This window comes from Macaca mulatta, chromosome 3 (assembly GCF_049350105.2).
Source record: "Macaca mulatta isolate MMU2019108-1 chromosome 3, T2T-MMU8v2.0, whole genome shotgun sequence".
Taxonomy (NCBI): Eukaryota; Metazoa; Chordata; class Mammalia; order Primates; family Cercopithecidae; genus Macaca; species Macaca mulatta.
In genome coordinates, this window is record NC_133408.1 from 101,661,337 (window position 1) to 101,677,079 (window position 15,743).

Genomic DNA, 15,743 nt, shown 5'->3' on the forward strand with positions numbered 1-15,743 from the left:
TGTGTATGTGTGTATATAAATTCTTGTATCTGCTTCTTAAAATACTGGATTATTCAGAATCTTTTTGTCCTTAGATCTAAAAGTCAAGTTTCTTATCATGATTATACTTCTGGTAATGTGTATGAGCTCCCTTAATTTTCATATTTTAATTTCCCCTATTGTAATATGGGAATTTAAAAATTTCCCTCTGTCTACTTACAAGACTACTTTAGAAACAAAACAATTGAAATATAACTAGAAAAATGTCAAATCATAAGTCTAGAAGGTTGATGTGGCTTCTTTCTTGATTAGAGAAATATTTTGGACTTTTCAGAGAGATAGTATGACTTGTTAAATGCAGAAGACAATTTGGAAAGAAGGTCACATACTGAATTTTAACACTAGATGGCTGGTGCATAAAATCATAACACAGAGAATCATCGAATGTTAGAGTGATGAGTCTCCATGATGATAATCTAATTCTTGGTTTTATAGATGAAGGAACTTGGGTCAAGAAAATGCCAGAGTCATGACTTGAGCTGTGCCTTGACTCCCAGACCAGTGCTTTTCCCTTTGTTTTCTTTCCTGTGCCCTTTCTTTCCTTCCTTCCTTCCTTCCTTCCTTCCTTCCTTCCTTCCTTCCTTCCTTCCTTCCTTCCTTCCTTCCTCCCTCCCTCCCTCCCTCCCTCCCTTCCTCCCTCCCTCCCTCCCTCCCTTCCTCCCTTCCATCATAAAGCACCTGCAGTGTGCCAGGACCCATTCTGACAACTGTGATAAAATAAATAAAGCTGACTGTGATAATTGCTAGTTAGGGTGCCCAAAGCTAAGACTGGTCACTTTATTTCTCTCAGTCTTCTGCTCATTAGCATGGAGTTTTGTTACTGTTGTTCCAGAAAGATGTTTTAGGTTCTTGGACGCTATAGATAGTTACGTCACAACTCTTGATTAAGTCTGTTATTGAGCATTAAATTGTCCTGAGTTAAGATGACAGCTTTTTGAGTTAATTACTTAATAAAGCAGTCAAACTGATTAGTTTCAGCTCCTGTCAAGAAACTTTCTTGGAATCATTCCTAAATTTATATAGCCCACAGTCTTTTTAAAACCAATTTAGCTGCAGTGTATAAAACTAAAACGTTGATTAGATTTCACTTGCAAGTTCAGATTATAGGAGTGAGTGGCATATAGCCATTATACTCCTTTTGTAAATATGAAATTTATAAAGCCCATGTAGATCTATTTGTAAAACCTTCTTTTTGAATCAGGTTGTCTTTGTTGCTGAAAGCCTAGGTAGAGCACCAGCTTCCAGAACTGGCTGTGAAACAAGCAACCATAGGCATATCTTATTTCTATTGTTGCCTCAGGAAAAAATTTTTGGTTAACATGAAATTAAAAGTATAATCATAGGTATGTATCATACTTTTAGGATTCTGAAGGAGGCAGTTCCTATTTTATGTAAACTAATTTTATTTGTGAAGCCTGATTGGAGAACAAAGGTTAAAGATGTTCCAGCCCATGGAAAGCACATACTTCCATCTAACATTTTTAAATGCTATTATTTGGGAGAGAGCTGATCAAAAGTACTTCCTCTGCCAGTGTTTTGCAAGGCTTGAAGTTTCACCATCATGATCATATTTATTAAGGGCCTTCTAGAGATGAGTAATCTACCCAGGGTTCATTTTGGTGTTTGAAAAAAGAGCCAAGAAAGAAGACCATGTTAGCCAGCACATTATTACCTTTGGCTGAATAAGGTTCAGTGTTCATCGTTACCCAGCTGTGGACCTAGTGGAATCAACCTGGTAAATCTTGGTGAGGGTAAAAAGGAGAGGACATTTAGCTTTCCCTTGATGAGATTTGGACATATTCTGAGCTATTGATGCGTATCTTGGCTGCAAATAGACAGGTTGCTTTGGATTGAGTATATATTTGTGAAGACTTACTTCCCCACCTTCCTTCAGACAGGTTCAGCTAGGAATCTCTTGAGACTTTCTAGTAGTCTTTATTGACTTGGCCTTCCAGTTTTATCAAAACTTTGGCAAACTCAGACTGTAAGTTAATACCATAAATTCATTTAATATGTGAATAACTGCAATTCTGAATGCTTGATATTATTACAAATTAAGTACAATTAGTATAGAAATCACTAGCATTTTTAGATGTCTCGCAATGTGTTTAATTGAGTTTTTCAGAGTTATATTTAGATTTTGTGATGATGGGATGAAATTTTACCTTTCAGTTTATTTTTTTACACCATCTAGTGGCTCAGAATGAGTGGTGCAGGTAATTGCAGCTATTGTACACAATCAAAATGGTGTCAAAAATTCAACTTTAAATCCAGCTATGGGTTATTACTTTCCTATTTCATGTCAATAAATTATTAGCATTAATCATGAAAAACTTTGTTCATCATTCTGAATTAAATATAGAAATTGTATATATAAAGAAGAATACATTTTAAGGATTCTGAAATAGTATTTGTAGAGATACAGAAAATGTGTACTTTGTAAAGAAATTAATGCCATGACTTGTCTATTAATAATAAATAAGAAAATTTAAAAGATTTTAAAGATATGCAGCTTTCTTTTAGTAATGGACTCATTTATAATTTGAAATACCAAATTATCACTGTTTGATTTATCCTCTAGAAGTGTGTCAATTCTGAAAATATTCTTTAAAAAGGCAACACAAAATAGTTTAAGAAAAGATGCATACTTTCAATATAAATTAACATTTAGACAAAACAGGAAATAAAATCCCATGCAATATAATGAAGAGTGTTTTAATTTTGTTTGTTTGTTTGTTTGTTTGAGATGGAGTCTCACTCTGTCGCCCAGGCTGGAGTGCAATGGCACGATCTCAACTCGCTGTAACTCTCGCCTCCCAGGTTTAAGCGATTCTCCTGCCTCAGCCTCCCAAGTAGCTGGGATTACAGGCGTGTGCGACCACACCCAGCTAATTTTTGCATTTTTAGTAGAGATGGGGTTTCACTATTTTGGTCAGGCTAGTCTGGAACTCCTGACCTCAGGTGATCTGCCCGCCTTGGCCTCCCAAAGTGCTGGGATTACAGGCATGAGCTTCTGCGCCCGGCAAATGTTTTAATTTTGTAAATGTAATAGCAGAAAAACATTTAACTAGCTTGGGGATTAGGTTGTTTTCACTTAAAAATCACTATAGAAATATAGTTTTATTTGAAAATTCAATATATTGTCTTCTGTTTTGCAAGAAAGCCTCGATGGAATGTTAGCTGCACTCAGTCAACCTGGGGGTGATTTGTTTATTTTAGACCTCTTTTGAAAGTTATACAAATCTTAGCCTTTATTTTTTATTTTTCTTCCGGAGCAAATCAAATGTTGCAATAAAGAAAGAAGAGTAGGCAGAAACTATGCCCTTTCCCCTTCCCTTTTTAACATTTTCCAATTAGCAGCTATCATGTGACCCCTGGCTGAGATAGCCCCTCCTTCAAAGTGTCCAGCATTTTCTTAGGTTTCACCTTTGAACCTCACTAATAATAAATCTATACACCGCCTGCCTTAAAAGGCAAGCCAGTAACTTTTTGCTTTATACTTCTATTCACATAGGGTTGCTGCTATTTTTTTATGTGTTAAAATTAAAAGCTTCAGTAGTTCAATGGAGATTTGGAAATCTCTTTTTTCTCTTAAAAAATGGAGCAAATTTATAAAGACTGATGAAAGCAGAATTTGTGATTTTAATGACAGTTGCATTGTTAATGAATTAACAATTGGTTTCAGATTCATTTGATAGGGGGAAATCATATTTGAGATAGAAAACCTGTATCTCCTTAAGAAATTGGGTTGTTTAAAATAATGCTAAGTATTTTTATTAGTGTTCATTTCATTTTTACTACCACTAAATAAAACAGGAACATAGTATTATAGCTAATAGTATTTTCCTAGAAGCACGTTTGTGAAATTTTATCATTTTAATAGCAGGATCCAGATGATATAGCAATAGGTATATTCCGAGGTCCCAAACGCCTTTTTGGTTATGTTATTCTGTCTTGCTGTTCTGGATTTCTATCCTCTGTTAGTTTATCTTTCAATCTGTACTCATCAATAAATTGCTAACCACATTCTTATACTTACTTTTAAAGCAATAAATTATTTTTAGAGATTTAATAACAGGCAAGCTACACTTCAGAAAAGAGGCACACTATGATATTAAAAGAAAAATGAGAGTTAAGAATTCTGGAATATTTTATCTAGTCTAGGGCATATGCAACTAGCTTTGCAGCCTTTGAGAAACTTTTTATTAAGTCAAACACAGGAAATGTAGGTGAAGACTGTGGTCACCAATGTGCAATAAAAGGGTACTTTTTGGTGTATATTGGTTGGAGTTTCAAGCTGTACCTCCCTTTATATCTGTTTGGTTGACTTTTTCCAGTGATTGGTGAATTGTGACTGTCATTGACCATTTGCTTCTCATTGTAAGAATGTAAAGATTAAGTTACTGTGGCTTTTCTTGGCTTCAAACCTATGCTAATAAATGAAAGTCTTGTTGCGCTCTACTGGCAGAGGGAAATAAGTTACTTTTTAGCTGTCTTAGTTTTTAATTTGTAACCATATGACCCAGTATGCCACAAATAGCATGGCCAACTGCTGCAGAGTAACTAGGACATCTGAATATGGGACATGCATTGTTGACAGTAAGCTAGCTCCAAAATGTTATATTTTATAGCCTTTTGATAAGAAGTAGTGTTTGTATTCGTGCTTGCATTTGTTTGGTCTGATGACATTTAGTTTCTATGCTGTCAGTATGGATGTATGGTCTAGGGCACAGTGGAAACATTAACCAGGCCAACCTCCTATTTAGTACCCATCTCCTCCTAGTAGTGAAAAGCAGTTTATGGACACAACACCATGTCAGAAAATGTTCTAGTTCTACTCATAGGACTCCTCTTGTTATCTATTTGTGAACGACATGCTTAAGTACTTCCCTACTTTCTCTTACATAAATTGGAGGAAACATTCCAGAAAAATGTTGGCAGATGAAAGCAAAAGGTACTTATAGGAGGCAGGCTGGCAGCTTCAGCCCTTGCAATGGCCTGAGAGGTACAGGAAAAGCCAGAAGGCAGTGTCAGAGAGGCAAGGTGAGCAGAGGTGGCAGTGGAGAGAGCTGCTTTGCAAAGGAGCCCACCTGCAAGGCCTATGTGATTTACTTCAGCATGAATAACCAAGAGTTTGGCAGCAGCAAAACAAAACCTTAAAGAAAAGCACTATGTTGATATATATTTTTTTTAATTCTCAGTTGAACAGTTCATGATTTCAGCCTTGAAAATCAGGAACTCCCTCAGTGTGTATAGCATACTTTCACTCGTTTGAGATGTCTTCTTCCTCATACCTTTAGAACATGGAGCTAGATATTCCAGGGAAATCATTCAGCACAGAGACTGGACTACTGATTAAGAAAAGTTTGAGTCGATGTTTAGTAAATTATAGATAAGTGACAGATGTTCATCATTGAGTATTCAGCTATCAAGGAACAACCAGCATACCACGTGTTTTGGCTCACTCCTGTAATCCCAGCACTTTGGGAGGCTGAGGCAGGAGGATCACTTGAAGTCCGGAGCTCAAGACCAACCTGGCCAACATGGTGAAACCCTGTCTCTATTAAAAATAGAAAAATTAGCTGGGCATGATGGTGTGCACCTGTAGTCCCAGCTACTTGGGAAGCTGAGGCAGGAGAATCACTTAAACCCGGGAAGTAGAGGTTGCAGTGAGCTGAGATCGCACCACTGCACTCCAGCCTGGGTGACAGAGCATGCCTCCATCTCAAAAAAAAAAAAAAAAGAACAACCAGTTAAAATTGTAATAAATAAAATGTTATATTCCTCAAATACTTGTTATTTTTGGAAGATAAGATTATTTTTGGAAGAACAGGGTGGAGACTTGCTCATACAAATCAGATTGCCTTATATTGCATCCCAAAGTACTCTGTTTTTTTGTTATTGCCATAATACTTTGCTATACCAATTAGTGGGCAGGGATGGGAAGAGCGAAGGAAAAAGTGTTTATTGAGCATTTACAATGTCCTGTTCTAGGTACTTAATATGCTTTCACACATATAATTAATATAATAACCCTGTGAAATAGATGATGTTATAATTTTACAGATGAGGAAACTGATGCCCAGTAAGGTTATTATGGAAATTATCTGAGGATACGCAGCTATTAAGTGCCTTCTCCAGGTATCAATACAGTTCTGACCCTAAAGCCTTTTCTCTTTCTACTTTGCTACACTTAAGTGGGACTTGATTAGGACTTTAACTTCTTTTCTATATCAGAGGTTAATTGTAATTATCACATCCCAGTTCTAAACAGCGAACCATGTTATTGACAGTATCTTTTACATAATTAAATCTTGTATAGATGGTCAAAATTATTTCATTTTCTAATCAAATATTTGGTGAACACTCATGCAAAGTACTATTTGAACAGGATCCAGAAAAGCCACAAACTGTTATTCAAGGAGACTACAATTAAGTCGAAGAGAAGACCAATGCATAAAATAGATAATAGCAATAAAACACAATGTAGGGTATCAGTGTTGTAGTCCTGGAGAATCCCAGAAAAAAGGGAAGTCAGTAAGTACTGGAGTAAGTAAGTAAGGAAAGATTCATAGGAAATGGAACTTGAACTGGAACTTTATGTATGAATGGAGTTTATTCATTTAACAAATATGAATGCATATTTTCTGTGTCTATTACGTATAAAACCCAGAAGAACAGCTATGCTATGGAAAGGGTGGATGGCTGTATTGATGAAAGGGGAGCATAGAGCCAATAGACATCATCATTGATTCAGGATCACTTCTTTTTTTTTTTTTTTTTTTTTTTTGAGACAGAGTCTTGCTCTGTCACCTAGGCTGGAGTGCAGTGGTGCAATCTTGGCTCACTCCAACCTCTGCCTCCTAGGTTCAAGCGATTCTTCTGCCTCAGCCTCCCAAGTAGCTGGGATTACAGGCTCCTGCCACCATGCCCTGCTAATTTTTTGTGTTTTTAGTAGAGATGGGGTTTCACCATGTTGGCCAGGCTGGTCTCGAACTCCTGACTTTAGGCGATCCTCCTGCCTTGGCCTCCCAAAGTGTGGGGATTACAGACATGAGCCAGCACGCCTGGCCAGAATCACTTCTCTTTCCTTACCTTGGAGAATGGTAGGCAGCCAGAGAAACCCTGTGAGAAACCAAATCAACCTGATGTTTCCAAGCTAGTTTTTCTATAGCAACTTACACCACTTTTCCCTTATCTTCTCCTGTACCTTTTGTGTTAACCACACTCAACTACTTACTCTTCCCTGAACACAGCACATTCTTTTATCTCTGCAGGTCTTCATGCCTTCCATGTATTGCTCCTTTCATTATTCCTTCTGGAGTCTCAGCCCAGCTGTCACTTTCTATGTAAAGCCTCTCAGATCCTGCTATAGGATTAGTTGCTTCTCTTTTTACACATTTTTTTCCCTCTCTTACCTAACATTCAATATGATGATTACCTGTTTCTCTGGCTTTCTGTCTAAACTTTGAACTTCTTGAGGTAGACACTGTGTCTTAAGTATTTTTGTATCCCAATATGTTAACAGTATGGCAGGTGGATGTTTACTATGCGTTTACCAAAATACAGTTAACAACAGGAAATAATCTTGACTTCTTAAAAGAACTTAGAATGATAGGATCATAGAGTGAGGGGGACCTTAGTGCTAACCCTTCACTTTATAGGTAAATAAATCGAGGCTCAACATAATAGGGGAAAAAGAAATAAAAGCCCAAAGGAAAAATGGACCACTCCTATAGAAACCTCAAAAGACAATGGTGTTTCTGCGGTTGTACTTCCACCTTGGCCCTGAACTTCTTGGCAGCCAAATCAAAAAAGGGAGAGATGGGAGCTAATAATTTCTTTTAATCGTAAAGGAAGGATCTTGGCTTTTCCCAGCACTGGCTGCTTAAATGTTCTCACATGAATCTGCCCTGAATATCTGACCTCAACAACTTTGTATAAATAAGTGCATAAGTAGCAGGTATTGGCTCCAACAAAAACTTTTCATAGTAAATATAATAAAAGATTTTATAAAGGTAATTCTGTGAAGGTCCAAATATATAATAATTAGGCTTATTGATTTATATTAAGTACATAACTACACTGTTGTAGAGTCTCAATGAAGAATATAAACAAAAAAGTCATCCCTGAAGAAACTTTGGGATCGCCCAAGGTCACAAAGCTAGATAGCAACATAGCTAGGATGAGACTCTGTATCTTCTGAGAAGATAAGAAGGAGGAGCTAAAAAAAACCAGGAGATTTTCCATTCTACCCGTCATACTATTTTTTGCCTTTGCAGAATTCTGTCTTAACTTCTTTCAGTGCTTACAAGTAAATTAAACTGAATTCATTTTTTCCAAGAACTGGAATTAGTTGGTCCCTGTTCCAATGTGGACAAATACCTTCTTTCTGCACATGGGATTTAAGCTTTTTAGACAAGGCACATCCCATGTAGTGCATTTGAAAACATGGTGGCAACAGCCTGCCACAGGTGGGAACAGCATGCTCCTTCAGATCGCCCACTCAGCTACACGTAAATGCTTCAGAACAAATGCTTGTTTAGTCACTACTACAATTCTTTAACTATGTCTAATATACACAAAAGAAAATATATTACTATTGGAAATTACATTTTTAAAGAAAATATTTAGGATAGTCAACTAGTGCATCATCCAAAATGAAGACTTAGTCTATTTCATCATCCAGTACGTATTTATGGAACATCTTTTATATGGCCTGCAGTGGGAGGCATACAGTTAAGTGCACATCCTTCCCCTGATCTTAATGAGTTTGTACTTTATTTTAGTTGAAGGAATAAAACTAATGTACGTAAAATCTACTGAGGAATAAATGCTTGGCTTGAAATGAGAGATATAAATATGGATTAGCTAATTCAGAGAAAATTTCATGACAACTGAGTTAGTCAGGTCTTAGTCATTGGACAGGATTTGGCTGAGGGAGAGGAGATGTCTCTGGGAAGCGAGCACTACATACAGAGGTAGAATGAGCGTAGTGCAGAAGGTTGTACTGTGCCGGCTAGAACAGTGACAGGAAAAGGTTGCTAGCAGGGTGGAAACAAGCTAAAGTCTATAGTTAATGCGGTGGAGAGTTAGTGTAAGTTCTTGAGCAGCAGGGTAAACTGATGAAAAGAGTTCCTGGAAAGAACAGAGAGGTAGCAGTGATAATGCAGTAATCCAGGGCAAGGTGATGAAGGCCTGAATTAGTGGTGCCAGTGAGAATAAAGTGGAATGGATGAACCTGAGAACAGTTAATAGAGTCATGTATCGGTGGGTAAAATACTGTACACTGTATACCAAAGTCACTCTCTACTGAGCATGACATGGTCTTCTTTGCTTAACATTATCTGCGAATCATCAGTCTGAATGTCAGTTTTTACTCTATGATATTGTAACTGTCGACTTTGTAGAAAATGGAATTAAATATATCATGACTCAGGGATATAAACTAAAATTTGTTATGAGAATTAAATTCTTACTGTCCGCTTCCTTGTCTTTGTCTCTCTTGCTTTAAAAATGGAGTAGACAATGCAAGGAGGAAAAACAGTACACCACTAGGGAACTTAGTGTCTTTAGTCAGGTTCCTGAATGGTGGTGCTCAGACATCATGGAGGTCCTTAAAGATTGTGTCAGTTTCCTCATTTAACAAGTTAGGAATCTAAGATTCAGGTAGTTAATGTGTAGATAGTAATAGTAAAACACCGAGGTTGTGCAGTTCCTGTTGTGCATTTTAAAGATAACCTTTTGAAACGATGGATGTATGAGAAATGAGAAGATTCTTACAAAGTTTCTAATAAGAGTTAATAAAAAAGAGACTAAAGAGGTAGCCTTGATGAAAGTATTTATACACTTTAAATAGGTATCTAGTCTTCATAGTACTACAGTGTTTATGAATAAAGATATCACAATGAAGAATACTTAGAAAACAACAGTCAAGTCCATTGGTTCTTAAACTTGCTGTATTTTATATTTTGTGAATAAAATTACTTTCATTTTCACAAAAGGCTGGTGTGTTTTGAAGCACAGATACATGTTTGGAAAAAGGACACAAAATTTTTTTAACATTGCAAACACCTGTTGCTTTCAAATACATCGGTAACTAATTTCTGAAAGGGTTAGCACATTATTAAATTTTATTAATGTTTTAGGTTGCTGTTAAGTCAGCATTCTTTTACCATATCATTGGCAGAAAGTGGATTAACATACTCGATAAATGACAGTCATGGTGGAAAAAGATTTCAGTGAATATTGGGCCTTATTTAAGTGTAAAATAATATTCCAGCAGAGAAAGATTTAGTTAATGAGTAAATACTACTATTATGTTGGATAAAGTCTCTGTTTCACTTTGTCATAACTAGTCCTTTTTCCTGCCTTCTTACCCAGTCACTCTTACTGCTCAATAAATATTAATTGGGGCCTAAAATTTCAACTACAAAATAAAACAAACAAAATGATTATAGTGGTATGAAAATTGAAAACATGGGAGTTAGATCACAAGCATTCACTACCGCCTTACGATTATTTTCTCAGATTACTGGGCAAGTTTGGCTTTTGTTTGCTTCTTTGATTGCCACACTACATTTTGCCTTGAAGCCATCCATTTTGCAGATACTGAATTTCTTTTGAGTACTATTTTTATACAATAAGCATCACTACACCTCTGGATCTTGATAGCATTACTGCGGGAGGAGAAAGCAGCTTTGTGTTAGTAATTACCTAACATTGTCAGAAGCTGACTGCAGGCCTCTTTCTAGTGATAACAGAATAACCGCATAATGTAGCTTTATAGCACATGATTAATAGAAAATAATTACACGTCCTACAAAGGGATGCAATATTTCTTATAAATTGACTAGAATGGTTTCCTGTAGATTAAAGGACTCTTCATTATTTTATCAGTCCTCCTGAAGTACAGTCACTTGCCTATGTTAGCATTTCAGTTGATGTTAAGAGCTGAATAGGTGAAGGATACCAGATGGCAGACCTCCTTGTACCTGAGACCTTGTGTTCCATAAAGATTACGTGATGCTTCCTAACCTTTCAAAGATTTAGACAACAGCCTGGCATGGTTTGTCTTTTTATTTTTTGTTTGCTAAGAAGATAAAGTTTGAGAGTTTTCCTTTTTGTTTTTTAAATGATGCACCTGTGACTTTATAGAACAATACTATAATTAGTTTGTGGACTGGAAAACAACATTGTATCAGTTGCATTATTTTCCACTGTAAGTAATATATTATTCATAATCACATTTGTTTGGGGGCGGAAAAGAGAAAAGGCAAAGACGGGCAGATTTTCTTTTTCAGAAGGAAACCTTGTATGATATTGAATGTTCAGGCCAAAGTTTAGAATACTGTACTCCAAGAAGCATTTTCATTCCAATTTATAGGCAGCAAATGGTTTAATTGGGATTCATGTTGCTCAGGAGGCTCATACAGAGAATGATAATGATAAAAGTAAAAAGCTCCTGTATTTGCAGTCTTGTCAACATACTCTAATGGCTGCAGTGTAAATCCATAAATTTGCCTCCTGTATTTTTACCTCACTATATTTGATCATAATGCATTAATCCAAACAGGAATATAATTTGCAATTCTTTACAAATATAAGGTAATAAATATTCTGGTTTTTAGTTTTACCTTTTCTGATTTAAATCTGATATTTTAGAGTATTTTTATGAAGTGTATATTTCCTATGTTTTTCAATTATTTTAAATTAAGTGAAGCATTTAAGATTATTTTAGTCTAAACCTTTTTTTCTCCCTAGAGTGTTACTTTTAAGGGATTTGTTCATAGTTGATTAAGCTCCTCCCTGCTGTTTACCACTATGCTTTGTAGTTAATAAATCTTACTATTCTACCGTAGCACAGAATTCTCTCGACTGTGAAGTCTGCCCTTGTTGATGTGATTTCTTGGGAACTAATTTCTTAAATTTGGGTGTGAGCAGCTTTTTGAAAATGATAACATGCCTTTAATTGATAGCACAGACTATGACCAAAGTAGAATATTATAAAGTAATAACTTTCTGGCTTGTAATTTGAATCGAAGCATTGACCCCCAGATTGAGGGCCATTCTCTGGAAGCAAGTTTAAGCCAATAACATGTCCTCTCATTGAATGTTTTCTGTGTCTGTCGTTGGGGAGCAGGGGGCTAGTTCATTTTCTCATTCCAAATAATGAGTTTAAAAATCTTACGTTAGCATTGAGTGAGAGCTTTAACACTCAGACCTACCCTGTCAATTATCCAGTTTGAAATCTTACAGTAGTCTGTGAAACTGTTAAGTACCGTGTGTTTTTTAAGCATTAGGCTGTAATTGTATTCGTTGCCTTAAAATTAGAAAAGGGCAGTTTTATTAGGTACCTATTAAGATATAATGGTTGCTAATCATGACTTTCAGTAAGTTAGTATTTTCTTCTGATAAATATGTCCTGCATAGATTATAGCCATCATTGGGTTCTGGGCGTCAGAGTATCCTCGTTGCTTAGTTGTCCACTAAGTTCACACTATCAGTGAACTTTAAAAGTTTAAAACTTAAAATCTTGAGTTTACTGCCTCACAAGCCAGAGCTGTGCCCTCAGTAGAATAACAATTGCAGGAGTGGTCTTTTCTCCCCTCTCCCCCTCCACTGTGTTCTTCCAATAAACCTAATCCTGATACTGCCCACTGTTTGAAAAAGTGCCTATGGATTTTATCCTATAATCTATTGATAGACTACATATCAATACATACACGCTAATGTAATGCTACATTTCTATTAAAGAATTGCATAATTTTCCTTTCTGATGGTCAGTAGCATACTAATCAATACAAATGTTAAGTCTGTACTAGTATTAACATTCCCTCCCCACATATAACTCAATATACATATGCACATTTATCTATGACTCAGATGCTGGAAAATCATAACCTGTTAAATTACTTTTGGGATTGATGTTAAAAATTTGTCTTATATGAAAAATTAAATTTGAGCACTACAGTGCTTGTGAAGAGTATTGCTTTTGGAAGATATTATTCTTGAAACTTGTAATTCATTTTACTTTGTTTGTATCTCACTGCACATAAATAAATTTGAGATAAAAATACATTAGTCAATCTGGCAGACATATGAGACTGGTTATGGAGTATTCACAATGCCTAAAGCAGTGGTGTATCTGTCAAAGGAGGAAAAAGTGGGAGAAAAGGAGGCATAGGTTTTTTTATCTCAGGTTGCAAAGTAAATGCAGAGGTGACTCATCAACCACTCTGTTTTAGAGCTAGATTAATATTTTGCCTTTATAACTTGCGATACTTTTATTTCCTATTGATCTTCCACTATAAGGGTGACTCTAACACCACCTTTAAATTCCTTCTACCTATCCTTTATCTAAGGTAGTTTATGGCCAATCATAAAGGAATAATAAATGCCTTAGGGAAACTATTTTAAAGGAACCTGTTTGTGAATTATTTTTTAAGCATTTTTTTGGTATTATTAGTGTTTCCTTATTCTCTAATTTATCTGTTAAAGTGTGTATATTAGATTTTCTTGAGAAGGGGCAGACCTCTGTCAACATTCTAAATCATTTTAAGTCATATAAGTTTAAGAAATAAGTAGTTTATTGTAAAAAAAACTTTATCCTTGCTAGATGATAAGCTTCTTGAAGGCAAATATAATAGCTTAAGGATCCTGGCTTTAACCTTCTATAGCCTCTAAAGGTGTCCCCAGGCTTTGTGGAGAGAGGGTGTCCCCGAGAGAAGGCTTCCTGAGGTAGTTTCATTTTCTAGGTTTTCATCATGAGTGATTGTTTCATCATGAGTGATTGTGCCCAGTAATAAACAGGCTTTGTGTTATACCTTAATTTAAATCGTTGCCTAACAGCATTTTAAAGTGTCCAGAAACAAAAAGATGAAAATGCTTACATTTGCAGCTCAAGTTCTTTTAACTTTATAAATAGAAATAACATTTCTAAGAAGTTGCATACAAACGACATTGTACTTAACACCAGTCTAAAGGTTAATATTGCATATTGTTTTCAATTAGGAATACAATAGATACGGCTGGTGGGTAGGAGAAATGAAGGGAGCCATTGGCTTGGTGCCTAAAGCCTACATAATGGAGATGTATGATATTTGAGAGTCCTGGGTAAGTACATTTTAATCCAATATTCTGTAATAGCTCATATGTTCTCTTGGTCTCTTCGTTATGAGTCTTTTTCCTTTTAAAAGTCTTTAGAGTTTTCTGATAACACAAAGATTGTGCCCCCAAATCTTTTTTGTTTTATTTGATCTGATTTAATTTTTAAAATAAGAATTTTTTGAATAAAAACTTCTTGGAATTTACTTTGGAAATGAATAGATTATTTAGAGAAAGTTCCTTTGATAGTAACCAGCTGTTTTCCCAAACTTCCTCCTTTTCAGTAAAATACCACTTTTTATGGCCTTTCTGAAGAGTTGAATTGACAAAATGTTCAGTAAAAATACATTTTTCCTTGGCTAAAAGTGTAATTTTTTTTTAAGCAGGAAAAATCAAGTTTCAACTGAATCAAAAATTAAAATGCAGCTTTCCCTTTCTTCTGCAGAAAAGGAAAATTCTTCTGCTTGTCTGCAAATGCTTTGGATTTAGAAGTATCATGAAAGCATGGGTGACAGCTCCTAACCTCTCCTTGTTTTGTTAAACATTACTTGTCTTTAACTGTTATTTTATGCAGTCGCTCATTAAAATATTCCTCTGATGTGAAATTAAATGAAGGGTATGAATGTAAATTAGATGCAACCAGTAAAGTTATACCTGTTGCTATTTTGCAAAGAAATAATTATAGTTTTTATTTACCCATTTGATTTGTGTGAAGAATTCATCACTATTTTATACATACCGTGTAGTCTGCTATAGTATAGTAGGCTACTATTGCTACTTCTGGTGTGAGTTGTAATGTTTCTTAATCATTGGAAATCAATTATTTTTAGAGTGTAGTATATAATTTCATAGCATTTTAAATTTAATGTATCATGCAAGTTTTTTTGGTTGATGCTAAATAATGTGGTTGCTAAACAAAGAATGCTAAAGAATGTTCAAGCTTTGTAGGTAACTTTATTGTTATTATTTATTTTCACACATTTACTTCCTATTAAATACAGCCACAAGAAAGAAAAAATGATGGAGTTGCAAATGGCAGTGTGCTGTCACCTGCAACACAAGTACATACCAGAAGTATGACTCATGCAAAGCATTTTATCATACAAATATCCTGGTGCGATGATGGGCCTGGCAACATTTTCTACTGTACTTTTGTTTAAATTTAATGAAACAAAAAATTCATAAGAAATTCCATCCTACCAGTAACAAAATGGTATAAAGAATCTCCCAGCCTGGCCAACATGGTGAAACCCCGTCTCTACCAAAAAGTAGCCAGGTAGTATGCGCCTGTACTTCCAGCTACTTGGGAGGCCGAGGCACGAGAATTGCTTGAACAAAGGAGGCAGAGGTTGCAGTGAGCCAAGATCGCGCCATTGTACTCCAGCCTGGGCGACACAGTGAGACTCCATCTCAAAAAAAAAAAAAAAAAAAAAAAAAACAACAACAACCAGAATCTCAATGTATTCTCAAAGTAAAAAGGCATAACCAAGCATCTCTTATCTTGCCTTATTGCTATCCTATGTACGTCCCATTGCAGAACAGCAGATTTGAGATTTTTCTATATACTTCAGAGCACTGAAAAGAAAAGAAGAGTTTGG

General features: G+C 35.7%; 1 protein-coding gene across 3 annotated transcripts in view; it reads left to right on the top strand.

The window, feature by feature from the left end:
* The window catches only part of SKAP2 (src kinase associated phosphoprotein 2), a 199,452-nt gene extending 184,051 nt beyond the window's left edge, over positions 1-15,401 (top strand). Inside the window, 2 exon segments of one of the 3 annotated variants that reach the window (NM_001257598.1) lie at positions 14,053-14,154; positions 14,591-15,401. In NM_001257598.1, the coding sequence (NP_001244527.1) occupies positions 14,053-14,145 (93 nt within the window). In that variant the 3' untranslated portion in view covers positions 14,146-14,154; positions 14,591-15,401. 3 annotated transcript variants of the gene reach the window in all.
* Positions 15,402-15,743: the final 342 nt, after the last annotated feature.